At 46.2% G+C, this 26,036-nt stretch overlaps 1 protein-coding gene across 1 annotated transcript; it reads left to right on the top strand.

The window, feature by feature from the left end:
• Positions 1–199: 199 nt before the first annotated feature.
• LOC8041767 (eukaryotic translation initiation factor 3 subunit B) lies at positions 200–23,538 on the top strand. The gene is made up of 12 exons (XM_029967591.4): positions 200–741; positions 2,795–2,990; positions 4,072–4,191; positions 4,412–4,469; positions 5,024–5,152; positions 6,334–6,491; positions 7,299–7,592; positions 11,368–11,675; positions 14,232–14,433; positions 18,005–18,347; positions 20,487–20,595; positions 23,327–23,538. Exons 1-12 carry the CDS (start codon positions 594–596, stop codon positions 23,437–23,439), a joined length of 2,178 nt encoding a protein of 725 aa, XP_029823451.1. The 5' UTR covers positions 200–593; the 3' UTR covers positions 23,440–23,538.
• The last annotated feature ends 2,498 nt before the right edge of the window (positions 23,539–26,036 follow it).

Raw genomic sequence — 26,036 nt, 5'->3', positions numbered from 1 at the left:
AGTCAATCAGCGCTGCACTTAATTCATCTCTTAGCCATTACCATCCAATCCGAAGCCAACGAGCCAGCCTGACGCGCATGCGCACACGAGTCGAACCTCGATACAAGGTTCGTCGAACTTTCCACTAAAAGTTCGAAAAAGTCGAACCTGGTCGAACTCGAACCGCGGCCGGTTCGCGACACATCTAGTAGTGATACACAAGCACATGTCGGTACGATGCTCATCCAGATTGAAACGGGCAGGGGCAGGGATTGAACTCTGATCCCTGGGTTTTGCATCGAGAGCTTTTACTCTATGAGGCTGCCATCTTGCTCGCTTCGGGTGCACTCGGGCGCGGCCATACAGAGCCGTAATCCGGATAAGTTGAATCTTGTGACATGTAAAAATGTGACCAATCATGGAAAATAGGGAAGGGAAGGGAAAATTTTGCCGGTTTTAGCGGTCTGAGCATATCACAATCTGGCAACGCACCAATGACGGCGACCTTGGCGCCCCTTGCGGCCAGCGCTGCAACTAGCTCTTCGAGGTCGCGCATGCGCCGTGGTGGGCAGGTTTCTTTTCGGCTTTCCTGATGGCCACGCTGGTGTAAAATAATGGTTGAGAAAGGAGACATGGCTCGAAGTGAACAGGATTTCGCGGACGAGCCTTCTCAGAAGGATCCGCTCCAGAACGGCGATGACGAAAATGAACTGCCCAGTTTCAGTGATCCCGAGGACTTCGTCGACGACATCACAGAGGAAGGTGCGCAGATACCCTTTGCACGTGTTGTGTCCCGCTTTGCCGCTTTACCCAGCGATGCTTTGCGCTAAATCGGCGCGATTTTCTCGTCTTTATCTTCGAATTAACCCCTTAAAAAGAAATATACGAACCAAATTTAGCTGTCCAACGTATTTTCAGTGGCCGCTTGGCTGCCGCATGACGCGAAGTCCCGTTTCAAGTATCCGTCACCGGCCGTACACAACTGGCGGGCTCTAGCTTGGTTAGTCACAAATAACTTCATTACAACCGAGTAATGTTTACTGCTTCACTCGGGAGCACTCGTTCCGCGAACGGGGTGTGTGACCTGTTTTGTTTTAAAAGTGATCGGGGGCCACTTGAGCGGCGACAATAACAGGTTTTGCAACTTGTCGACGGGAACAACCCATGTATGCCCAGTATTACCGAGCTAGGCTTAGGGTTGTGGTTTTATTTACCGTGTTAATCGGCTCCAGTTACTACAGTTTAAAAAAACTGATCGTCAGAACGAGTTTAAAAGGTTTCGAGCATTGTTAGCAGACCAACGCGAGTCGGCTGGGGTCACTTGTCGGTAACGAATTCCCGCTGAGAAGCCGAACATATTGTAAGCGGATGCGCTGTGGGGAAAACAACGATAAATGTCGCACGACGTGCCCTGCTGATATTCCTAACAGCGGCTTGTGAACAAAACTCAAAAGTGCGGCGAACGTGACGTGGAGTGGCGGTGGTTTAATTAGTGTGGTCAAATTAAACGTCTCTTGTTTACGCGTTTTTTGACAGCTGTCGTACAAGGAAAATGTAACTGCCGGTGTGGTATGCGTGCGGCGCTTATAAGTCTGTCTACCCATACTACTTCTAGCTTAATTGTAGGCGGGTTTCCCCGCTGGGAAATAATATTTAGAGAAACAAAAAAAAAAAAGAAACTGCTCATTTCGTATCCTGTTTTTCTTTTTTTTTTTATGTAGAATTTTTCTTTTAATGATTTTCTAGTTTGAGTTGATAAGGGCTCAAACCACTGCTTCGTCTCAAACATAGCTCCTACATTTAAAACGAAAGTTTCCTTTTTTTGGTATCGCAATGCAATTTTCTTGCCTCCGAAATTGAGATGGTTGTGACAGATGGTATAATGGTTATGATGCAAGCAGGCTGGTGCAAGTTAACCATTCAAATAAATTCGAAACCGGACTGGCGAAAAGAAGAGACAAGGAGACATTGGATGTATCTTTTCTTCCATTGATTGTTTCCTTCTTGTCTCTCGTGACTTAACCGCTCCTTTGCTGAAGTCATTTCAGCATATCTGTTGTCAAGGGCTTAACAAACTAGCAATCCCTACAAGCTTTCATTTTTCCCTATCCCTGTGGTAGAAATGAGGGTTTAATTTTGCATCAAAAATAATTCTGCAATTTTTAATGTTCTTTGTTTCAAATTCTGGTTATTATGGAGGCACAAGACGTTGTGTGGCTAAGGGCTACATACATTCTGTACTGCATTAAAACAATTTTCATCACTGCCTGGAAAGTCAAAGTTGAGTAAAATTGAAAAGGCCTTGCTTTAAGTGATGCTAGGACTATTCTTATTGCATCCTTGGTGAAAATGCCCATCTTACAACTCTCCCACTCTTGAGCTCATGAACTAAAAAGGTGCATGTGGAAATGCACACTTATGTGCACTTAATGTTGCAGTTTACTTTTTTCCTACCTCTTTTTCAGTTTCGCATTTTAACCACCTGGCGTGAATTTTTTTACAAGGCTGAAACCATAGCTAGTGGCCAAAGTGCACAGCTGCCAAGGTGGCACAGCCATTTGTTTACCTCATAACTGGAAAAATGTATGGGTGACTGAAGCCTTTGAATTGGATGGCGGCTTGCGCCACCTCGTTAATAGCCACTGCATCAAAAATTTCAGCGCCTGGTGACCAAAGCAAAAAGCTGGTGAAAAAAAAAAAAAGATTTAGAAACTTTTGGTATGATCACTGGTTCCTCCCTGCTAGAGATTAGGGGCTTTGCGTTTTCCCACAAGTAAAGTTTGCTTTTCTTCCTTTCTCCCGCCGCCATTTCCAGAGCTCTTGGGAGACATCCTCCAGCACAGGCCTGCCGAGGCGGACGGGGTCGAGAGCGTCATTGTGGTCGACAACATCCCCCAGGTCGGGAGTGAACGGCTAGAAAAGCTCAAGAATGTTATGATGAAGATCTACTCCCAGTTTGGGGAGATCAACACAGAGTTTATTCCCGTGGATGAGACGGGGAAGACGAAAGGGTGAGTCGTCTGCTAACCACCCCGCCTGTTGTCTGCTAGCCGCTCCGCTCGTTGTCTGCTAGCCGCTTCGTCCGTCGTCTGCTCACTCCACCCCTGGCAGACGGCAGTTTGTATCATGGTTTAATGATGTGTCCTGGCTGTGTCTGGCCGGTTTTTGAAATTATTGTAGGGGTCCGTCACACAGCTGAAGTTCCATAACCTTTGTTGTAAGCCATTTCCTAGAGCAACTGCAATTTTTTCCAAAGTCCTTGACGGCAAAAATCGCCTTGAGGTGGCTGGCATTGGCTGCAGAGATGTCTCCATCTTTGTAAAAGAAATGTCAACACCAGAAAAAGTGGACGTACAGGTGTCTGCAAGGACAACTAGCTGCTCAAGTAGTAAAGCTGATCAAACCCTGGTGGCTTTTCCACTTGGGGCTGCTAGGAATGTACCCATAACATGTACAGGGCAGAATTTACTCCAGCATTGCATTTCTTGTGAATTTAAAAGAAGTCTTGCAAGTGGTTCCACTTGCAGCACACTTCTCTCGGTTACCCCCCTTGTGCCTAGAAGGAACCTTCGACTAGCGCGTTTACCCCATCTCATATTGGGCCTCTCGATATCTGGCCAGTAATGTCGCAATAGTGTTGTACCATGTTTTGCCGCGACACCCCGACGGGGACAGAGGTGCTTGTGGTAGACTTCCGCTTTGCCATGACCAGCTCTGCCACCAGTCGGTTCGGGGAAACGGCGGCATCCTTGGATTGGGACACAACAATGACGGGAGTCCTTGCGTCCACTTGTCTCCTTTGTACGTGCTTTTGTAATTAAATGCCAGAATCACGACAACTGGTAGCATGACATGCCACCTCCCACAACATGTTTTCTTGCCACTTTGGGACATCTTGATGCAAGGGCAGTGTGAAGCACTAAAGGGGTTCCAGTTAGACTCTTACAAATAGTGATTCAAATGCAACAGTGTGGCACCTTTTACGGTCTCCTTAGTGCGAGGGAAAGTTGCAATGGGCTGAGAGTTTTTGATTCAATTTTAATTCAAACCTGCTATTTCCTTTCTTGACGATGCCTGTTTTTTTGGTGACAGGTACATGTTCCTGGAGTACAAGAACCCCCAGAGTGCACTGGACGCGGTTAAAGTGACCAACGGCCACAAGCTCGACAAGCAGCACTCGTTCGCCGTGAACCTCTTCACTGACTTCCAGAAGTGAGTGCGGGGAGGTCGTTGTCCGCAGGAATCAAGGCTGGACGTCATTGGCTGGAGTTACACGATGGGCTGCGCTCAATAGGAGTACTGCCGGCAACGCCATCTTTTGCGATTGCATTAGGGACGCCAACTGTAGCCAGATTTTTCTGGCGCTTTGTGCCCCGTTGCACTCTGCAATCGAGTGAAGTCTTCATTTTCTCCTCTTCACTTTTCTTTCTAGGTATGAAAATATTCCGGAGGAATGGAAGGAACCTCAGCCTCAGCCCTATGTCGACCACGTACGTACGATAACTCGTCTCGTTTGTTGCAGCAGTGGGTTTTGTTACTGGTTGCATTAGTCATCTATGGTGCCGCCTTTTTATAGAGTAGCCGGTGCCAATCTCTGAAACCACCGTTTACTTTTTCTTTCTTCCTCCCTGCGTCGTCTTTTGAGTAGGTCCTTCCACATTTGTTTCTAACGTCGCAGCACTGTGCTGCACTCGCGTTTAAGTACGACAGTGAAAAATGTGTGTCGACATTGCTTGTTCAGTGCTGCACACATAGTTTCTTGTGGCACGGAGCTGCATGCGGTGCATAGAAATGAGTCGTGCATGGAGAGCCCACAGAACGTAGAAACAACCGACGGGTGCGCACAACTTCGCCGGCTGTCTAGGAAGACATTTCGTCTGAGGCACAGTGGTGCAAATTCACTAGGGCCCATGTGGTGGTCTGAGCATGCGTTTCCTTGCATGGGAGGTCTAGACTGCTACGCAGACGCATTTGTAGATGCATTCAGTGATCGTGCCCGCACTAGAGCGTGACGCGCTGCATTGCTTCGCTCGTTCCGTTTCAGGGCAACCTGCGTCAGTGGCTGCAAGACCCGGACTGCTTCGACCAGTTCTGCGTCATGTACTGTGGTGGGGAGAAGGTGGCCGTGTACCTCAACAGCAATCCGGAGCCCACTGTCGTCAAAGACAGAGAGGTATGTGTTTTTTTTTTGTGTTTTTTTTTGCCAGAGGGCTGGCAAATTGTCTTGCTAGTTTGTGTGTAGGTTATGAAATATGCACTAAAATGAAAAGGATCGATGGTGTACGCCGCCGCATAGTGTTTTTAATTAAGTCGCCAAAAATTAAATGCACAGACATGCATCAGCTGACTACTTTAGTGAGATTTGCAGAAAGAGGAAGTCGAAGTGGCAGAAAAAGACTAATTACGTCAAAACGCTCATGTTAAAGCCTCAATGTGAAGCATTAAGAACGCAATCAGATGCGTTGCAATTATCACTGACAGGATTCTGGCACTCTGCAGGTTAAGCAAGGAGTTGTAGTGTCAAGATCTCATTGAACTCCCATGATACGTTGACCTGACGGCATCTTAAACTATTCCCATTGCAGTCGCAGTGCCGACGGAGGATTAATATTTTTACAGCAAAGCTGTTTATGGCTAGGGTTCCATGGATTTTTCGTGTGCAGTGATTGAAAACTGCGCTTGCACTGCCGCACACGCACACCTTTCTCGTATAAAAGATTTGAAGTAAACCAAAATAAAGCGTTGATGAACGCACATGCAAGATGCCATTTCTTTTAGGCTTTTGCTTTAGGACAGTTACTGCTGCAGACCTGCGCCGCACACGCACGCCTTCCCCATATGAAAGATTCAAAGTATATAACCAAAACAAAGCGTTGATAAAAATGTTTGTGCAAGAATGCGATTTGTTTTACGCTTTATGCCTTAGAACAGTTACTGCTGCAGACGCCGGCACGTGCAGCGCATGGAACACCATTCCCTGCATTCTCCTTGATGCTTGGGTAATTTAGCAATAGGTCTATTCAGTAAATTAGTTATCAATAGGCACCATTTTCAAAATCAGTAGACTCTCAGTTAGATAATAAAGGTTTCTCAAAGATTTGCTGCCGTGCGACCCGTGTCGGCCATGTATACAATCGCACCACCCTCTCTTTGTCGTCGTTCCAAGCGCTTGCATGCCTAGTTTCCTTTCCTTCCGCTCTCCCGGGGTGGCGGTCCCCTCGTGCGTGTCTAGTTTCCTCCGGCTCCTCAGGGCAAGTCCGTGTTGCGTGCCGGTCATTCATCTTCACAGAGTGGAATGGCTCATGATTTTTCATTCTTTCCCTTTCCTCGCTCTAATTCGTGTCCCTGTTTCAGCGGTGGACGGACAACCTGGTGATGTGGTCCCCCCTGGGCACCTACCTGGCCACCTTCCACCAGCAGGGCATTGCCCTCTGGGGCGGCCCACAGTACAACCAGATCATGCGCTTCACCCACTTCGGGGTCAAGTTCATAGACTTCTCGCCCTGCGAAAAGTGGGTACCGCTTCTCTCTCTCTTCCTTCCTCTTTGCGTCATTCTATTGTGGTCGTACGCCGGGGTAGCTGACGAGGGACGCCTCTCGCACCTATTTTCTGTACAGGGAGGAGAGGTGTGCGGTAAGCGTGTCCTTCTTTCACGCTTCTACCAACATGAGGCAGACCAGAGTTGCTAAGTGTTTCCAGAGTATCGCAGTTGCAGCTTCCGCTGGAAGAAAAAAATAGAAAGATTTAGCCGCCATCTCTGCTCCAGCGAGCCTGGGAGTTTCGGTATTTTGGGAACATTCAGTGATTCTGAGGCAGACGACTCCAGTTTCGAAATCACCGTGTCGTTGACCTTGATATTTTCGATCCAGCAATAGTGCAGGGAACCGACGCCGACCTGAACTTTCGACTCAACATGTGTCTCTGGTCTAAATATTGCACCAATTACTTTTACTCTACAATTTCTTTTTGTTTGTGCGTGTTTGTGTGTAAGAGAGAGAGATGAGGGAGTGTTTTGTTTTTGATAAACCTTTCGGCGTTTCGTGCGCAACCCACCAAATCCGCCGAAATGCCCGCATGCGTGTAGACGGCGCTGCAGTTAGAACAGAATGGTGTTGCCCAGCGAGAGCTCGGCTGAACGGTCTGTGGCCGTACCGGAACATGATGCCGCGTTGTCGTCGTGCTCAGAGAACCGCACGTGGGAGGGAAGGCCCATTCAGTTCCCAGTCTCCAGCTTTTGTTTCTCGGTCCCTCGAAGAGATCGGGTCGAGAGTGTAACCTTTCGACGTTGCCTTTCCGTGCCGCCCGACGATGGCAACAGCTACCTGGTGACGTTGAGTCCACCGTCGCCGGACACGTTCCACCAGCCGCCGCGAGGTGGGGGCGGAGGACCCGGCGGTCCGGAGGAGGCCCAGGTGGTGATCATCTGGGACATCCGCACGGGCATGAAGAGACGCAGCTTCACTGCAGACCCAGAAATGCACACGTGGCCCATGTTCAAGTGGAGCAGCGACGACCGCTTCTTCGCCCGCCTCACTCAGGACATGCTGAGCATCTACGAAACGCCCTCCTTCGGCCTGCTGGACAAGAAGTCCCTCAAGATACCCGGCATCAGGTGCGAGACGTTCTTCCTAACAAAGTGTTAAAATAATGTGAACATCTGTAGTTTAGCTCTTCTTGAATCAGGTGAAATGTTGGTTTTTTTATGAGCCGTTGAGTTAATGTAGTGATCCTTTGCGCAAGGTTAGGCTTGGCTCAAGTAGAGCTTGCATATTAGTTCATAGGAAAAATATGTTTTAACTCTAACCTAGGAACGAGCAGGGCTTTCATCTTGACGTCGCTCTTTATGACATGGACTCTGTGGCGATTGTTGGTAGATCTTGGGAATGCCCTTATTGACGACGCCCTTTATGATATGGGTGTCTGGCAACCCTCGCAATCATATAGAAATCTTAGGAATGCTTTGGGTTCTGGCAACACCGGCAGTTGTATGTAGACTATGGGAATGCTTTTGGGACGTCGGCTACCCGTGTGACCGTACATAGACTACCGTAATATCCCGGGTCGTCGCCCAACCCCCTGCCGCCTGAAATTCATAAAAAAAAGGGGGGGGTGGCCCATGTCTAAATTTGTAAACACAAAAAATAAATTTTTTATTTTTTTTTACATATTTGGCATGCACAAGCTATACATTAGACTCAAAACTCGACTTAGTTTCATTATTTTGTGCAATAAATGCCCATGAAGGAAAATTTAGTATTGCAAAGTTCGTTGCTTACATCCTTGCGATGAACACCGCCAATCGGCATAGAGCGCGAGCGTTTCCTGAAAGCACGTTTCTAACATTGCTATGTTCTCTTGTTAGAAAAAAGAATTTAAAAAGTCAACAAAAATCTAATTAGGTGCAACGAGCGAGCGAATGAAAGAAGCAACCAGGAGCGATGCTGGGGAAGCGGGAAAGCCGGCAATCATGTTGGGAAGTACTTGGCAGCGGACCAAGTGAGGCACCTAGGCTCTTGCGCAACTTCTTTGTTTGGTACATAAATGCGTGAGTCTGTGCACAGCGTGCCATCAATGCAGGTTGAGGCGGTGTTGCTGTGTTGCTGCATGGCATGTTCGGCACCGTGAACACTGAGCTCGAAATGGGACACCCTACGGACGCCTGTGTGCGGCATTGCAGCAAATTTTTATTTACCCTTTAACTTTTTCTTAAATATTGCACAACCTTGCTAACTGCAGTCACAACCTTCCGTGAGGAGAGTGTTTGTGGTGACGTTACTTTGGCGGAGACTGACTTTGACCTTACACTCCGCGGTTACATTCCAGGATAGGGGGCGTTCGCTGACCTCGTGATCCCTGAATGGGTTATGTTCTGTGATCTGTCCAACTGTTTTTTTTGTCTTAACAAACTTTTTTGTAAGCAAAACAAAGTTTCATTCTGTTATCTCCATTTTTTTTTTCCTTTCGCATGCCTGTACTTTTACTTCGGGGTTGCGGAAATTGGGGAGGAAATGCTCAGAAAAAGTAAAGTGTCCTTCCCTCCTTCGTTTTGCTTTGTCATGGTCGTCCTCCAACCGGAAAGTCCACGGCCGCATCATTCGGATAGGATCAATGTTCAAGGACCGCAGAGTCCGCGTTGGGGTATTTGTAGAGGTAAATGTGTTTTTTATTTTTTTTTATCAATATTTCCTTCAAAAGATGGGTGGTTGATGATTTAAGATATTACGGTAGTAATGCTTTCGGAACACTAACAACTCGGGTGACCCAACAAAGATCATATCAGTGCTTTTGGATCACTGGCAACTCTCGTGGCCGTACTAGACCAAAGAAACGTTGTTGGGACATTGGTAACTGGTGACCGATGACCATATATCAGTGTTGGGAAGTACTTTAAGTACATTGTACTTAAAGCACTATTTCAAGTAGGTTTAGGAAACTTTTACTTTACCTGAAGTACATTCTCTGAATATGTACTCATACTTTACTTGAAGTACTTTTCCCGGTACTTTCCGCGGAAAGTACAATTCCCATCTTAAAAGTACAGTTTCCAAATTTGGTTTTGTTGAATTTGTTTCCCGAAATGATGCTTTGTCAAATCCGAAGAAAAACTGGGAGGGATATTCTACTCTTGTCAGAAACGTGAGCAGACGACGCATCGCTCCGTTTGTTCTGGTAGCGGCGTTCCCATAGCTTTTTGAACTCTCACTACTTCTCGGTTGGTCAGCGCAAGCGAGGAGCTTTGAAATATTAGGAGAGCAAAATTATTCATAATGTAGCACCTGAGACTGTGGTGCGGAAAAATCAAATTTTCAAGTCGTAGTAGAAGACAACAGAAGAGAATGTCACCGTGTTTTGAGACATTCTCTTTTGTCTTTTCCTTCTATTTGAAAGTTCCTTAATTTTTTCACACCCAATCTCAGGTGTCAGATTATGAATAACTATCACCAGGGCGCTTGGACACTCACTGTTTTTTTTTTTTGCATTAAAAAGAGGGCACTCCTCTATGACAGGATTGCTTGCGGAAGCTACAAGGCTGACACCATGCTCTCTCCTAGTACATTTAGCCCCCTTGAGTTCAACAACCCAGTGCAAGGGGCGGCAAATTCAGTAGAGGGACTTCTGAATTTGGCTCCATTCCTGAAAATAACTACTCTGTGGCCACTTGACTTTATCAAATATTCGCCGCTGTTTTTGAACACGGGCCATGCACCCCTGATTACCCCTGGGCCATGCATGCCAGTTAAAAAATCACTGTATAGGGGGATGAAAGAGCATCATGAAAGATTGTGTTAAAATACTTGTACTTTACTTTGAAAGTACATTGTATTTATAGTACTTTACTTCAAGTATGTTGCACCCAGTGTACTTAGAGGGAACCTAGGTAGGTTCTTAAAAAAAATGAGTTAGAAGTGAATTCTGATGTATTTTTACCCCGTGAACCTGAATACCCAAATTATTTGCTGCGCAAGTATTGTTAAACGCGATAAAACGTGAAAGACAGTCACTGTTTGGGATGTCATCGACGGGTCTTTTGGCTGCCCAAGGCTAGTGAGGTGGGGCTTCAGCCCTATTCTGAAATTGCTCTTATGGCTCTCCGACTCTTCGCATTGGAACATAATTGTGATATCTGTTACTCTAAAGGCCAAATGAACGCCATAGACGTGTTTTTTGTCAAATGCAGAAGTGCCCCATCTTCCCTTTAATACTTTACTTAAAGTACATCACGTCTCATTTACTTCGTACTTGAAAAACCTTTTAGATGTACTTTACCCAACACTGCCATATATACACCATAAGAATGCCTTTTATGACACTGGTGTCTGCCAGCTCTGGTGACCATATTGTCACGGATGGGAGGGATGACCCGATAAATAAGCCTACAAGTAACCAAAGAAACTGAAAGCTTCATGTGGCTAACTTGTGCCAAGAAAGCAAAAGAGAAATAGTAGTAGCGTCGCAAGCGTCGAAGTCTCCGTAACCGCAAGTGGTTGAGTGCTGAAGCGGGACTGACGTCGGACCGCCACGCAGAGCTCCTTTTGTATCTGGGTGAACTCCTGGAACATTCGGCGTAAAACGTTTGTGACTCGATCAGATGACAAGGTTCTTGAACTCGCGAGAGCAGCAAACTGAACGAACAAAAACAGGCGTCCGTTCCCAGGAATCGAGCCCGGGGCCTTCGCACGAAAGCCAAACACGGTATCCGTTTGGCCACGCACTCGCTCGCTTGTCGACACGCACGGCAATACAAAGACAGGATTGCTTCGGGGACACCGGCAACTCCGGCGACTGCACGTAGGTCGCAGAAGCGCTTTTGGGGCGTTCTCGCGACCGTACACGTGCCACGGTAACATTTCTGGGGCGCCGGTGACGGGGGCAGTTTACCGTCCCAGGAACTTCTCGTGGTCCCCGGTGTCGAACATCCTGGCCTACTGGGTGGCAGAGGACAAGAACGTGCCGGCCCGGGTGACCCTGATCGAGGTGCCCTCCCGGGTGGAGCTGCGGGCAAAGAACCTGTTCAACGTGGCCGAGTGCAAGATGCACTGGCAGAAGTCGGGCGACTACCTGTGCGTCAAGGTGGACCGCTACACCAAGGCCAAGAAGGAGAAGAACGAATGGAAGTACAGCGGCATGTACTTCAACTTCGAGATCTTCCTCATGAAGGAGAAGCAGATCCCCGTGGACAGCCTGGAGATCAAGGGTGTGTACCGGTCGTCCCGTTTCTCCCTTTTCGAGTGTATTTCGATCCGCAGCCATGAAGCCTTTTTTGGGGCGTTTTTTTTCCGTATTTTTCGGACTATGTTTGCACTCGGTATATAGTCTGCAGGGGCAAATTTGGGGTCAGAAAAGTTTTTGCTTAGATAGCCCGCACTTAGTGCCTGATCAGAACGTAGAAGTTATCATACACAGCACACCTTGGCAAGTGCTTGCTGTATTAAGTCACAAAGAAGCTTGTACCATACATAATTCACACTAATGTACTCTGTTATTCATTAAATCCTTCATATCTTACACGGGGATCGAACACAGTTACGGGATGCAAAAATAATTGTTAGTGGCAGTTTTAAACGAATCTAAGGATGGTATAGATATTATAGATGCAGGCAGGTGGTTCCACTCTGGCAATGTTCTGTGTATGAATCATTCGTTTTGAATCGAGGTCCGGCAATGGGGAGTGCTAACTCTGAACTGGTTGAGGTGTGAAGAAAGGTAAGACGATTCGAGAAGGAGTGTTTTTTCTTTTAGTATACGATTAGTGTGATATATTATAGAGAAAAGGCTTAGGCAGGAGTGTCTACGGCACAATGAAAGAAGAGGGAAAGAGAGGTTAGATTTTATGGATGCAAAATGAACACTGCGATTTTCAAGTAGCTCCAGGTTAGCTGTAAGTGTGGTTTGACCAGGATCCCAGATTGCAGCTGCATTGTGCAATTTTGACCAAACAAGAGACCTGACCAATAGAAGTTTAAGGGGGACAGGGACTGATGAAAAGGTTTGTTTTAGGTGGCCTAGCATAAAATTGGCCTTTGCAAAAATGTGAATAATTTGAATTTTCCAGGATAGGTTGGAGGTAATGTGTACACATATAACATTTATAGGAAGTTGCAGAAATCAGAGGAATATTACTAAGGTAGCAAGGTTGAAGGAGATGTGTTACGACGCGAAGCTCGTTGGTTTGCATTTGGTAGTGTTAAGGGTCACGTGCCATTGCCGACACCAAGCAGGTACAGCATTCAAGTCGCTTTGAAGAAGTGGGACAATAAAGGACTTGTTTATACGCAAATAAAATACGGCTCAATGAAACAGAGGGGCAAGTCATTAATGTAAATGAGGAACACTAGAGGTCATCAAGACAAAACTTTGAGGGACACCAGACGTAACGGAACTCGTAGGGGAATTGAAATCATGTACATTTACAATCTGAGAGAGGTTTGTTAGAGTTTGTGGTGACCCCCACCTAGAGTCGCACTATGGTTTCTATGGAATCGGAACTCTCTTTCAAGCAGCGTGCCACAATCTCGCGTTCATTTGACAGTGAAGTTTGTTTTCGTCCACCTAGCTCCAAGTTGGCGTATCCGAAATTGCGATTTCAGGTTGCTTGTGAACTTTGTTTTTTTTTTCTTATCCAATGTTTAGTGCCAATATTTCTTTTCTTATTCTTTTTTATTTTTTTATTTTGTTTTTTAGAATAAAATTAGAAAATATACCAACCTAGCGAGCGATGTTTTGCTGCTGTGTCACGCAATCTGTGCCCACTGGGACTGCTCGTGTCTGCCTCCTTGCTCTGTTATTCTGAGGCGGTCGAAATGTACGGGAATGTGGCAGGCCTCTTCCTTTGTAGTCGAATGCAAGTTTACACTGTGCCAGAAGCTCCTTCCACACCCTCCTTACTGCTAGCCGCTGTTCCTTTATGAAGGGCAAATGGTCTACTACCGAGGCTTTTGCCTATTGGTCGAGGGCAGGTGTCTAAAAACATGGTGGATACGGGGCCGGATTGGGGATCTGTCGCAGTCTCGAGGGCCAGAAAATAAACAAGTAAATAGTATATCTAGGGAAAAACTCAATGCATTAACCTAAATAGGCATTTAAAGACACAAAGTGAAGTTAGAGTAAAATTTTAAGAAAAATGAATTAAGGTGCATTAGTACATGCAGTTAATTTTGAAATTCTATACTAAGCTTGTTATGACATCATACAGTAGTGTCGAAACCGGTTATAACGAAGTTGGTTATACCGAAATAGCAGCTACTGCAAAGCAATCATAATTTCTCATTCCCTTTTGGACTTCGTTATGACGAAATATCGGATATAGCGAAGTGATTTTCGATTTCCATTGACTTCGTTATAACCGGTCTCGACAGTAATTGCAAGCCGAAAAATTCACTGGGCATATATAAAAATGCTTAGGAGCCTTGACATATTGTTTCAAGGTAGAAGCCTAATCACTCTGGTAGAAGCGATGTTGACAGTGTGCAATAGTTATAGCACGGGAGACTACTAAGCATACATGCATGAGAGCACAAAAACTTTTTCCCATAGTTACGCAGACAGACATGAAACAGGGTACAAAAAATGAAGTTGTTGGTGATGACAGGAAAGATACTGCGGGCAGGGGTTTGGAGACCCCCGGTGAAGGGTGCAGTCATTTCAAAAACGTTGCACCGATGTCACATCTCTTTTCGCAACTCGCATCTGACCGTAGATCTATTACACAACCTGCGTGCCCTGCCGTGAACTTGTTCTCTCTCCCCCGCAGACACGATAGTGGCCTTTGCCTGGGAACCCGTGGGCAGCAAGTTTGCCATCATCCACGGCGAGAGTCCCCACATCTCGGTCAGCTTTTACGGCGTCAAGCCGGGGGCCTCGGCCGTCCTGCTCAAGAAGTTTGAGCGCAAGCAGTGCAACCACATCTTCTGGTCCCCCGCCGGACAGTTCATCGTGCTCGCGGGACTCAGGACGTGAGTGCAGCGTTTAAAACGGCGATTTGTTTGCTCTTGGCTGCCGCGAAAAATGCGGAGCGAATCGCCGGGCAGTCGTGTTGCACGCGAAGCGTGCTGCGTCCACGCTCTAAGTGCTCTCCATCAGTTAGTTCAGCGACTGGCTCTACGTGTGGCGTGTATGCTCAATAGCGATTCGTGGAAGGGAGATGTCGGTACCAACTTGGGTTTTAGGAACGTGCGACAGGGTGTCAAGGCCTGTTCAAATGGACACTTCATAAATCGTGAGGCGACACAACTTCGTCATGTCATGTGGCGCTCTGCTTCCGTCAGTTTCTTTTTGCCGCAAGGGAAGGAAGGGGGTGGTTTCTTTTTTTTTTTTTTTCTTCTTTTTTTTTTTGTCGGAGTTCGTTTATGTCCTTTACAGGCATTTTGAGCATGCTCATGACATGGGTTCAAACAGCCACTCGCATGCTCTGTTGGCTTTCATTTCGGTCAGTTGCTCAAGGCCTCTGCTGCTGTTCCAAGTCCCGAAAACGGAAGGGAGGGGCTGTGTTCCAAATTTTACCCAAATAGATATAAATTACTCCGGCGGGTCTCGTCACGTGCTAACAGATATAGAGTGACTTACCAGGGAGTAAGATTGAGTATATTTTGGAATGTGGCCAAGGATGCAAGGGCCCGGCAGAACAGGTGAACAGGCAACAGGCACACCATTGGCTGGTGGCGTGCGACGTAAAGTCTGACGAGCACCGTAGTCACCGAAAAACAGAGGAAGCGGGGAGGAAAGTCGTGATGCTTGCTTGGTGGTGTTCAAACACAAATCAAACTGCCGGACGCCAGCTGCTTCAGCTTCCACGACTTATGACAGAGTTGTGTTGCCCCAGGATTTCTGAAGTGTCCTGTTTGGATGTCCCTTTAGGCTGCCGTCTGTCGGACACAGAGCGGATTGCCCCGCGGGCCCCCGGCCAAATGGCACCTCAACTGACAGCGGTGCGTCGTTACATGCTGTGAAGGCACTAGCTTAAGAATTTAAATGGTCTGGGTTCGATTCTTATATGGTGCAAACACTTTTTTACTGCAATGTCCATGTCCCCCCCCCCCTCCCCCTCCCTTACCCAAAACCAATCATTGTCGAGCCTCGCGGCCACGCTTTTATCCAGGTTTCACTTTTGGGCTTCATGAAATGCCAAGCACCTAGCCAAAGAATGTCTTGCATTAAAGGGACACTGACAGGGTATTTATGCCCGCCAAGGTTTTTATTTGTATGCGACGTGAGAGTCCTACTACCCAGAACACAGTTTACGGCTCGAAATTAGTTTTCTTTTCGCCCAAAAACAGCCAGTCGAGAAGTCGTCATTTTGAGTCACGCTCGCTCTCCGTTTTCTATTGTTTAGACACAACCACCAAAGGAAACCAAAGTCATGGGTCATCAAAGGATATTTACTTTTTTGTGGCTTGTGAAAAGCTGCAAATACATTGGCTGAAAAAAAATCATGAGCCATTCCACTCTGTGAAGTTGGATGACCAGCGAAGCTGTTTGGCCCACGACACAGACCCGCCCTGAGGAGCCGGAGGAAACTAGACACGCGCGACGGGTTGCCACCCGGGGAGAGTGGAAGAAACTGAAACTAGGCAAGCAAGCGCTTGGAACGACGAGAAGGAGAGGGCGGTTTCAAGCGTAGACATGGCCGACACGGGTCGCACAGCGGCAAATCTTTGAGAAACCTTTATTATCTGCATGAGAGTCTACTGATCTTGAAAATGGTGCCTATTGATAACTAATCTGCTGAGCAGATGTATTGCTAAATTACACAAGCATCAAGGAGAATGCGGGGAATGGTGTTCTACGCACCGCACGTGCCAGCGTCTGCAGCAGTAACTGTTCTAAAGCAAAATTCTAATACAAATGACATCTTGCATGTGTGTTTGTCAACACTTTATTTTGGTTATTTACTTTGAATCTTTTATACGGGGAAGGCGTGCACTTGCGGTGCGTCCAGCAGTGTGAGCATAGAGTTTTCAGTCACTGCACTCGAAAAATCCACGGAACCCTAGCCATAAATAGCCATGTGACTTTTGGCAACACTCCTCTCCTCTATATTTGTTCTTCCTCCCCAGTCCAGTTTCGGTTTCAAGCAGTTGCGTTTTTTGACTTTATTAAAAATATGTGCAACGTTGTATCAAAATATTTACTGGGTTGTCTTCTGACATCATAATGAATCGCTTAACTAAAAATCAAAAATAAATTTGGGGGGGGGGGGGGGGGTCAGTCTCCCTTTAACTTAACCGTCTGCTTGAGCATTGCGCAGCGGTTCTGAGACGGAAGCTTGTGGGATTTTGGTACTTGGGAAGCATCTGTCGGCTCTGCTGTCGGCGGCACGTGGAAAACACACTACGGATTCTCGGGTGGCAAGTTTGGATTCCAGCCGAGGTGCCTGCGGTCCAAGGGAAGCTTGCACAGAGAAGGCAAAAATTTCGGTTGCGCGTCGAAAAATTATTGAGGTCAAAATTAATACTCGATTCTCCGCCGAGGTGTGCCGTGTGCCCTTCATTAGCTCAGCACATAATATTTCTAATTTGATCACAGGAATGCAGGATTAGCACCTCCTCCAGAATGCACTCATAGCCTTCTGTTGTACTTCAGCCGCGTGCGCTCGTAGGACTGTCTTGAAAGCAGAAAGCTCGCACTGAAGCGGAGCTTATGCTGCACTCTTGGCATGTCGCCAACTTCATTGTTGACGGCACACACATGCTGCGGGAGAGGTTTCGCATTTTCACAAATATAACTTAAGTTTATTTTCCAAACTACGCGCTCTGAAACACTCGTTATATTCGGAATCGAGCTGGGCCACGAGACGCTTGGGTGGGAAGAAGGCCATCCCTCCAACTGATCGTGGGATATTAAGTGCAAAAAGAAACGGGGGTGTGGGTGGAACGTTGTTACTGTTGCGCAAGCAAAGGGAGGTATAAAGAACTGGTAAAGTACTCTGTCATATTCGTGTTTGTACAACGCATACGGCCACACAAACGGCAGAAGCACGAGGCGCCACATCGGAGCGTGTGACGCCAGCCAGTTCAAGCCAAGCCAAGACTGCTGGCCGTGTTTACGCAGTCACGAAACTTAAAGCGTTCGTTTTTGCAAAGCAACCTGAGCAGGGGCAAGAAGATTGTGTATCGCTTCTAGCACTCTTTGTTCTGCCTGTGCATTTTTTAGTTCCTGCTCGAGTGTTCTGCCATATGTGCTTCTGCTTCGTGCCCTTCGTAACCTAATTGACTTGACACGGTGCGCTGTGGTTGCGGACAAAGAGCTCACCCTGAAGAAAAAGAAACTGCAAGACGAGCGTATCTCCGAGGTGGTGACAATGACAAGGAGCCGAGCAGTGACAATGAGTGCAGTTAAAACGTGCACAACATTTTTCCGATTCTCGTCCCCTTTTCACTTCTGCTATGCCCTCGAGTGCAGTTGCTTTGTGTTCGCGTTTTAATGATAATAATTTTTTAATTTTTTTTTATTGACTTTGAAACTTGTGTGGCCTTATATTAGTGCAAATGTGGTGCCGTTCCCCAAACTCTCGACCCCTCCGAGCAGGATGAGCGGCTCGCTGGAGTTTGTGGACACGTCGGACTTCACGGTGATGAACCAGAACGACCACTTTATGGCCTCGGACGTGGAGTGGGACCCGACGGGGCGCTACGTGGTCACAGGCGTCTCCTGGTGGCTGCACAAGACGGACAACGCCTATTGGCTGTGGTCCTTCCAGGGCCGGGTGCTGCGCAAGTGCAACATGGACCGCTTTTGCCAGCTGCTCTGGCGGCCCCGGCCGCCCTCCCTCATCACGGAGGAGAAGCTGCGCGAGATCCGCAAGAACTTCAAGAAGTACTCGGAGCAGTTTGACCTCAGGGACCGTGCCTCCATGACCAAGGCCTCTAAGGTGACACGGAAGGACGGGATCTCTTTTGGGTCCGGTGGGCCTTTGATAGGCTTCTGGCAAGGCATGCGTGACTCGTCTTGAATGCCTCGTCGGAGGCTTTTTAAACTGTGCTTTCATGCCTCGTCGGTAGGCACAGGAGGATCAGTTCCCTACAAAAGCTGTACATTGCTGCCTCGTCACTCTTCCACGAGGCATTCATGCTTCGTCACAAATCCCTCGTTAGAGGCCTTTAGAAATGTACATTCGTACCCCATCAGTCTGTACAGGAGGAGCGGTTCCATAATGAAACCGCACATTCATGCCCTGTCAACCTTCGACGAGGCATTCACACTTTATCACGAATTCCTCAATTACGGCCTTTATAAATGTATACTCGTGCCAGAGACTACAAAAAAACATGCCAAAGAAACTTAAGTCTGCTCATGTGTAGGAATGCGAAAACACTATAGTCCAGCGTTGACATCACGCTCGCCCACTGCACAGGTGCGCCGCCCCCGCTGGCTTCACGGCTTCAGTGACGAAGCACCTGCGTTGCTGTGCTTTTTTTTTGCGTTTTGTTTCTGAGGCGCATCCGCTTTGACCTTGAGCGGTGTATGCTTGATGATGTATGGTGCGACCATTTTTTGGGCACAATGCCAACGCCTCTCCTTGTAATGGAACATAGAAGGCTTTCGCCTTTAAAGCTGAAACCACTTATTCTAACATATTTTTTTTAAGGGGGGACACTGGCTAGAGGTCAAACTTTTGAACTACTCAAGTGATTGGAATGAAATTTGCAGGGGAGATTTAGCTTCAGATGTAGGTGTACTGTGCAAACTTTCAGCTCTCTAGTACAAATTTACATACCTGCATAAGATGATATGTCACTTTTCATTAAGAAATCTATGATATGCAAATCAAGCTATTAAGCACCATTTTGACTGCTTGAATATAAAGTGGGGGATATGGGACCTCGGGCTATCTAGTTTTAATAACTTAAATGTCAATATTTCAGGAAGAGTTATTACCTCAAACTATGAGATGCATATCTGACATCTGTCAATTTTTGAAAACTTAGTTTTTTTTCTCACTGAGGAGTTCAACTTAAAACAAAATAAAGTAGATAGCCCGATTCCTGAGTAAATTTCAGTTCAGAAACATCTTGATTGTGGTAACAGAATACTTTCACCTTCGAACAAAAGATTCCTTCGTATGAAATTTGCAGCAAAAAGTGGAACTGAGAAAAATGCACTCAAACATTGAACTCCTTTACTTTGTTACTGCCTCACAATGTGTTGAAAATATTTTATATCAACGTAACTATTTGGCATATGGTCATCAAATTTGGTGTAAGGGTGTATAATTAGTTTCTAAAACTGAAAACCTGAAAATTAAAAAATGAATTTTTTCAAAAAAATTTAAAATTTAGGCCCATGTCCCCCCTTAATGTCATTTATGCCTCTAAGAGACATCAAAGTGACTGAAATAATTTTTCTAAGTCCTTTGGTTTTTATTTTTATTTTTTCCTTGCAAAGAATTTGTTTGAGAACCTGCCATCTGGGTCTCCCGCTTGCTGCTCGTCGATTGTGTGCGACAGCAGTACAGGACTCGTAATATTTTAACAAGTAACGAGTCGTCTTTGTCATTATAAGTAATATAATTTACGAAACTTAATTTTGATGACAAGCGAAGCACTAAAAATGCTTTGATTTGAAGAGAATGTGAACAAGGTAGTTATGGGGTTCGAGACGACTCGCGCAACTCCCAGAGTGATGCGATTTGTTTTTTTCAGCTGCGTAAAATATCCTGGGCATTGTCTCGACACCCTTATGTGGTGCTTCGAACGAATAAATTAATTATTTCTTGGCACGTCGGAGGTTCTTGAAGTGCAAAAGTGGCGTTCTCCTTGCCTCGGAAGTCCTCAAATTGACGGTCTTAGACGGCGCTTTAGTTTCGCAACGAGGCAACTTAGAAAGCTGCGTGATGGTGCCTGGAATGCATTGACTGGTGTGTTTACTGCCGGTGTCGACGAGGCATGAATACCTCGTCAATCGCCGACGGTGCAAATGGTTGCGGTCGGCTCTCCGGCGACTTTTGGCGGGCCTGCGCACCGGTGGCAGCAGTGCTCCCTCTGACGCACGTCGGCGTCCGATCTTGCAGGAGGTGATGGAGAAGCGAAAAAAGATGCTGGAAGACTTCCGAGCCCTGCAAGAAAGGAAGGCCAAGGAGTACATGAACATGCGGGAGCTGCGCATGGAGCTTAGGGACGGTGAGCGGCTTCTTCTGATCCTTTTTTAACGCGGGACACCTTCACGGCGTGGATTAAAGCCGCCAAATAAGGTTCGCTTAGAGCGTGGGCACTCCGTTCCTCGACTGTCTCGGAGCTCCGCCATTTTGTGTTTTGGTGTAAGGTGTGCGCAAAAGCTGCAGTTCACAACTCCAAAACATGTTTTTTCAAGCTTTGAACACGGGGTATTGAAGTTTGGGCAATGTTGTTTTGCTCTGTCACGGTCTGCTTTAACATTTTTGGAGGGCGGAAAAACGTTTCCTGCTGTTTCAGATGAAGCTTAAGATAATTGGCAATTAGGGTTGTGCGAACATTAGAAATTTCGAGTAGTAGTTTCAAATAATACGCTATTTGATGTGCACTTCGAGAGGAGCTGCGACGTTTGCATTTCTCCAAGTGTAGAGTGCACTGCTTACCGAGCACGGGTGCACTGTGGGGAAGCGACACCTGCGGAAGCGAGCTCCACGGGTGTCGCTTCTCTGCAGTGCGCAGGTGCTCGGTAAAAAGCGCAGTCAACGGGGCTAACCCGCTGCGATGAACACTTGTAAAAGTATGAGCATCGCAATTGCATGCTTGGGAGAAAGGCACAACACTTCGAAAGCGGTATGGTGCACGTGCAAACCTAACGTATTTAAAAACAGACTGAAACTTGGTTCAAAAATATACGAAAGAGTCAGACGAAGAGGACGGACAGGACAAACATCTTTCGACTTTCAACACATTGAGGTGTTGAAAGTCGAAAGATGTTTTTAATGTGTTGAAAGTCGAAAGATGTTTGTCCTGCCCATCCTCTTCGTCTGACTCTTTCGCATATTTTTGAATTTATTACCAACGCACTCAATTTGAGTGAAACTTGGTAAATGTTAACCCCTTAAGTGCCAATTTTTTTTTTTTTTTCCAAAAGTGACCTAAAAGTGCCAGATTTTTTTTATTTTGAATTGTTACTCCTGTAGTAGTATATAACACATCAAATTTGGAAAGTTTATTACGCAAAAATCAGCGGATGCAAAAAAAATATTTGCCAACTAATACGAGTGCTGCCATCTATAATCAGCGACGCTATACTACTCAGACGAGCCGAGCTCGTCCGTGGAATTGAGAGCAACCGAAAAAACCAATGGACGAGCTGAGCTCGTCCACAGCATTTTTTGCCAGAAAGTGGCCGACTTTCTGGCAAAATTAAACTGACTGTTATACAATTGTGTATGCTAGGCAGAGATGCCCTGATAACCTGCATTCATCATTTGTGATACTTTTTTATTTCGAGATTGAGGGATTTTTCTTTGTAGGAAGGTTTATAAATCCGCTTGATTCCAATTAGGTATAGCTGGGCATTTCTATAGGTATCATTTTATGTCATATCCGTCATTTACTTGCCATCCTGTGGCATTGGACTTTCATAGGTCACTGTCCATAAATATAGTTAGATTAAAATTAGCTTATCAATGGACAAGTTGAAGCGTGGGAACAACCTTCACAAGTTTAGCTTGATTTTCGTTTAAGCATTGTGCAACAGTAGTGATAGGTTTGGAGAAACTACTCAATATTCTATTTGAAAATATTCGGCCAGAACCATCATTCGCTGCAAACTCAAAAAACATTATTCGCACATGATTATTGGCGACCATGGTTTTATGCAGTGAGATTGTTGAAATGTCATCACTCAAGCGTAGTTTATTTAGCCACTCTGTCCTGGACTTAATGTCGCGGTGTTAGACTATGTTTCGTCACCGTTGACCTATGCCGCTAAATTTACCGGGAAATGTCAGGGGTCGGGGGACCGTGCGAATACATTAATTCGTTTGGTGTTTACTATTAACCAATGCAATTGGTACATACTGTCAAACCCGTTTATAACGAACAGCAGGAAACGCTACGATCAGTTCAATATAGCAAGTAGTTTGATATAGCCCAAAACATTTACAATGAACTTCCACGTTGAGTTTGTTGTAAGGCCGAGAGCTTCTCTTTCTTTCTCATCTCTTCACTTCCGCCTTGTAAAAACACGCTAAAAAGATTTTTTTTTTTTTTTTTTGCATTCTTGCAGCGTTTGTTTTTTTAGCTCATCCCTCTTTTTGAATCTCTTCTCTTCGTGAACAAACGCTTTGGGATGAATTTCTTTTTTTTTTTTTCTGTGCGTGCACGCAGAGTGTATTTTTCAGCTTTCTCCCTCTTCTAAATCGCTTCTCCTCTCTCAATTTTGTTTGCAACTGGAGCTTTTCAAATTTCCTTTCTTTCCTATTTCTTTTTTTGGGGGAAGGGACAGGCTAGAAGATGATTGTTTGTGTGTTTTTGGAAGCCTTCCGGGGGAAAAATTTTATATAACCAATATGTTGATCGTTATAAAACATACTTTTTACATGCATTTTTATTTAAATTTTCCGTGAGTTCAATATCGACAATAATTCGCTGTATGTGGGTTTGTTCTAAACAGGTTTCACTAGTTGAATTCCGATGGTTCGACACTCTACGACACACACTGCCATTACCTGGTGTGGGAACCCGATCCCTCCGTGCTTTTCTTCGAAAGATTCTAGTGTTTGGCTGAGGTTGGGTACAACAGAAAAGGGGGAGACTGGGTGTGCACAATGGGTCCCCTCTCAATTCGTCATGCCGCAGTCGAATCCATGTGTAAGCGCAGCTAGTTTGTCGTCGGGTTGGATGCTTGTCCACCTGGGAGTAATGCACACTCTGCCTTCTGTGCGGTGTCCAGGCGTCGACACCGACGAGCTGGACAGCAACCTGGAGGACCTGGAGGAGGAGGTGGTGGAGTTCCTCATCAAGGAGGAAGAGATCGTGACCGAGGGAGATGCAGATGAGGAGTGAGCCCGCAGGTCGACTGCAGCCCTTTCCGCGGGGGCGTGCGTCGAGAGCCATGTCTCCTGGTGCTGTTGCAGCCGAGGGAATAAAGACTTGTTTGACATAGGGCTTGCCTCATCTGCCGCTTTTGTCTATTCCGAAGGCCTCCTTTTATACACATGCAATGTCATGTCGGTGTCAACCAGACAGTTTACAGTCTGGCATACCAAAAGTAACTGACAGAACCGGTGTGTTATTGCAAATTAACACTGCAACCCAAATCGCCATTTTGGTGCGTGGATGTGGGGACAAGTAGCTGAGCGCCTTTTTGCTCTCAGATTTTAGGCAGGGTATTTATTGACTTGGAAAGCGTCGTCTGTCAACAGTGCGACGTTTTCATGCTTTTTCCTTTTTTGTTTACAAAGGAGCAAAACAAAAATGGCACACCCATCTGGCTTTTCCATCAGCAAGGCCTTTTTGCGGCTGCGATGTATTAAAGTGTGTATGAAGGCATCTCCGGATCACCCTTCTGTGAGCCCTAGACTTTGTTGCTTCTATGCCAAAGCCCCCTGCGCTAAGCCCATTGTGGTGTTCTCCGTCTCCTTGTATGTAACAGCGGCAAACAATTCTTTTTTGTGTAGTGCCGCTACCGCAACGGCAAATGTTTTCGCTTCTTCGCCCATTAGCTGCGCTTTGACCACTAGAAGATGAAACGTGTTCCATCTCCGCACCGGCACTCCTCTGTCGCTTTCGTTTATCCTAAAGGCTCCTTCTTCATACTTTAATGTAAAGCATGCCGCTTATATAAATATGTCAAGTTGGCAAAAACCAAACAATCTACTGGTCTCCATCTAGAGAATGAAACCCGTTTTTTTGGCCCGCCTAAATAAAGGCTCAACTCTGTCAGGATGGGACGCTAGCAGTGTAGATGGAATGTGAAAATTTCGAAACGCGACATTATCTGGATCGGAAGAGGGAAGGATTAAATTTGTTTTTCGAGCCAACATCCATTTGCAGCAAATGACACTGGATCCCTGTGGCATTTATTTCAATGGAACAAACTTGTCAGCGAGGAGATGTCATAATTCTGCTGACAGATATGGATTACTAAAATGAATGCCACAGATGCCCACAACAATATTTTTTGGTTAGATGAAATTGGGCTTCGGTGAATGTTGGCTAGCAGACAAATTTTGTCTTTTGGCCCAGGTAAAGTCATGTTCTGAAACTCTCGCTTGCTATCCTCGTCACTAGTGTCAATCGAATGAAGTTTAAGGTTTCTGCAGCGCATAGTTTGTTTATGCGGGCCGAAAAATCTGGTTTTAAGTAGAGATGCTGTAAACTTTTTGAGCCTGAGGTTCAAAGATTGAAACAAGGGGTTCGAAAGGTTTGGAAGGTTTCGCAACATCAAACTTGTTTCATAAAAATTTCGACGTCTTTCGAATTTTTGACGCTGAGAAGTTTGATTGTTTTCTAACTTTCAATTTTTCGCTTTATGAAATTCAACATTTTCAAACTTAATACGCTAAGAAATTCGACGAGTGCCGAAATTTCGAACCTGTTGAGTTCAAAAGTTTGACGAACTTCTGAACAAAAATTCGACAGCGTTCGAACCAAGTTCACCCCCATAGGTTCCAGGCAACAGATCTAAACACAAGATGTCAATGTGTGAAGAGTTGAATTTGCACTAAGTCTGACCATTAGCTGATCATGCTACAAACGACACTCTTGTAAAGCGCTGAAAGATCGCTTTGGGGTTTCCTTGGCCTCATACCTCACCTTTTTTCTTTAGACTTCCGCACGGAGCCTTTCGCGCACACAACTTTTTTAGGTTGCCCCGAGGTAACCTGTAGGCCACCAGATCCCTGATCTGCAGTCTTGAAATTCAACCGGGGCACTTTGCTGGGAGCATATTTTATAACGTTGGTTGTTTTTGAACTCGAGTCCCTTGATTTCCGTGCATCAAGGAAAGCGTGCGAGGAGAGCGACACCAATGCGCTACATCGAATGCTGAATCGGTGCTTGCTTCATTACCATTAGTAACCGGCTGCATTCCGTTCGTCGAAAAAGAAAAGTTTCAAGCAGTGGCAATGTGGTTAAACCGGTAACAACCGGTCGTGACCTGATCAGCTCTAGTAGGCCGGGTGGGCCCCTAATTTAGTCTGGTTAGATTCTCGTCAACACTCACTTGTGTCTGGTAATGTGCCTGTGCTCATTGTTTTCTCCATCCCACGGGTCATCCCGCCAAAAATCGCAATGCCCGTCTTGGAAGCTTGAGAGGTAGTGACGGTAACTGTCTCGCCTCCGGCCACGACGAGAGCAGAGGGGAAGGAGGAACTCCCCTCTTCCCGGGAATCCCTTTTTGGTGACCTAGAAGTCGCCATTGTCCTTCTACAAGGTTAATAGAAGATTATCCCGTCGCTCAAATTTTGTGCAAAAGCAGCCGCTTCAGTGGCTAGAACGACTAGGCCATCCTCTCGACGTCGGCTCCGCCGCAGCTTTGCTCGTCCCGAGACGAGCTATGTCACGATTGCGTTGGATGTCACGTGGTCTCCGCTGGCGGTTCTCCGAGCACTGGCCAGAGTGGGCCGTTTATAATGAAAAATACAGCCGCCAGGCTCAAT

This window comes from Ixodes scapularis, unplaced genomic scaffold, assembly GCF_016920785.2.
Source record: "Ixodes scapularis isolate PalLabHiFi unplaced genomic scaffold, ASM1692078v2 PGA_scaffold6__148_contigs__length_123643588, whole genome shotgun sequence".
In the NCBI taxonomy this organism is placed as follows: Eukaryota; Metazoa; Arthropoda; class Arachnida; order Ixodida; family Ixodidae; genus Ixodes; species Ixodes scapularis.
The sequence above is the reverse complement of the archived record's forward strand: the minus strand, read 5'-3'. Positions and strand labels throughout refer to the sequence as shown.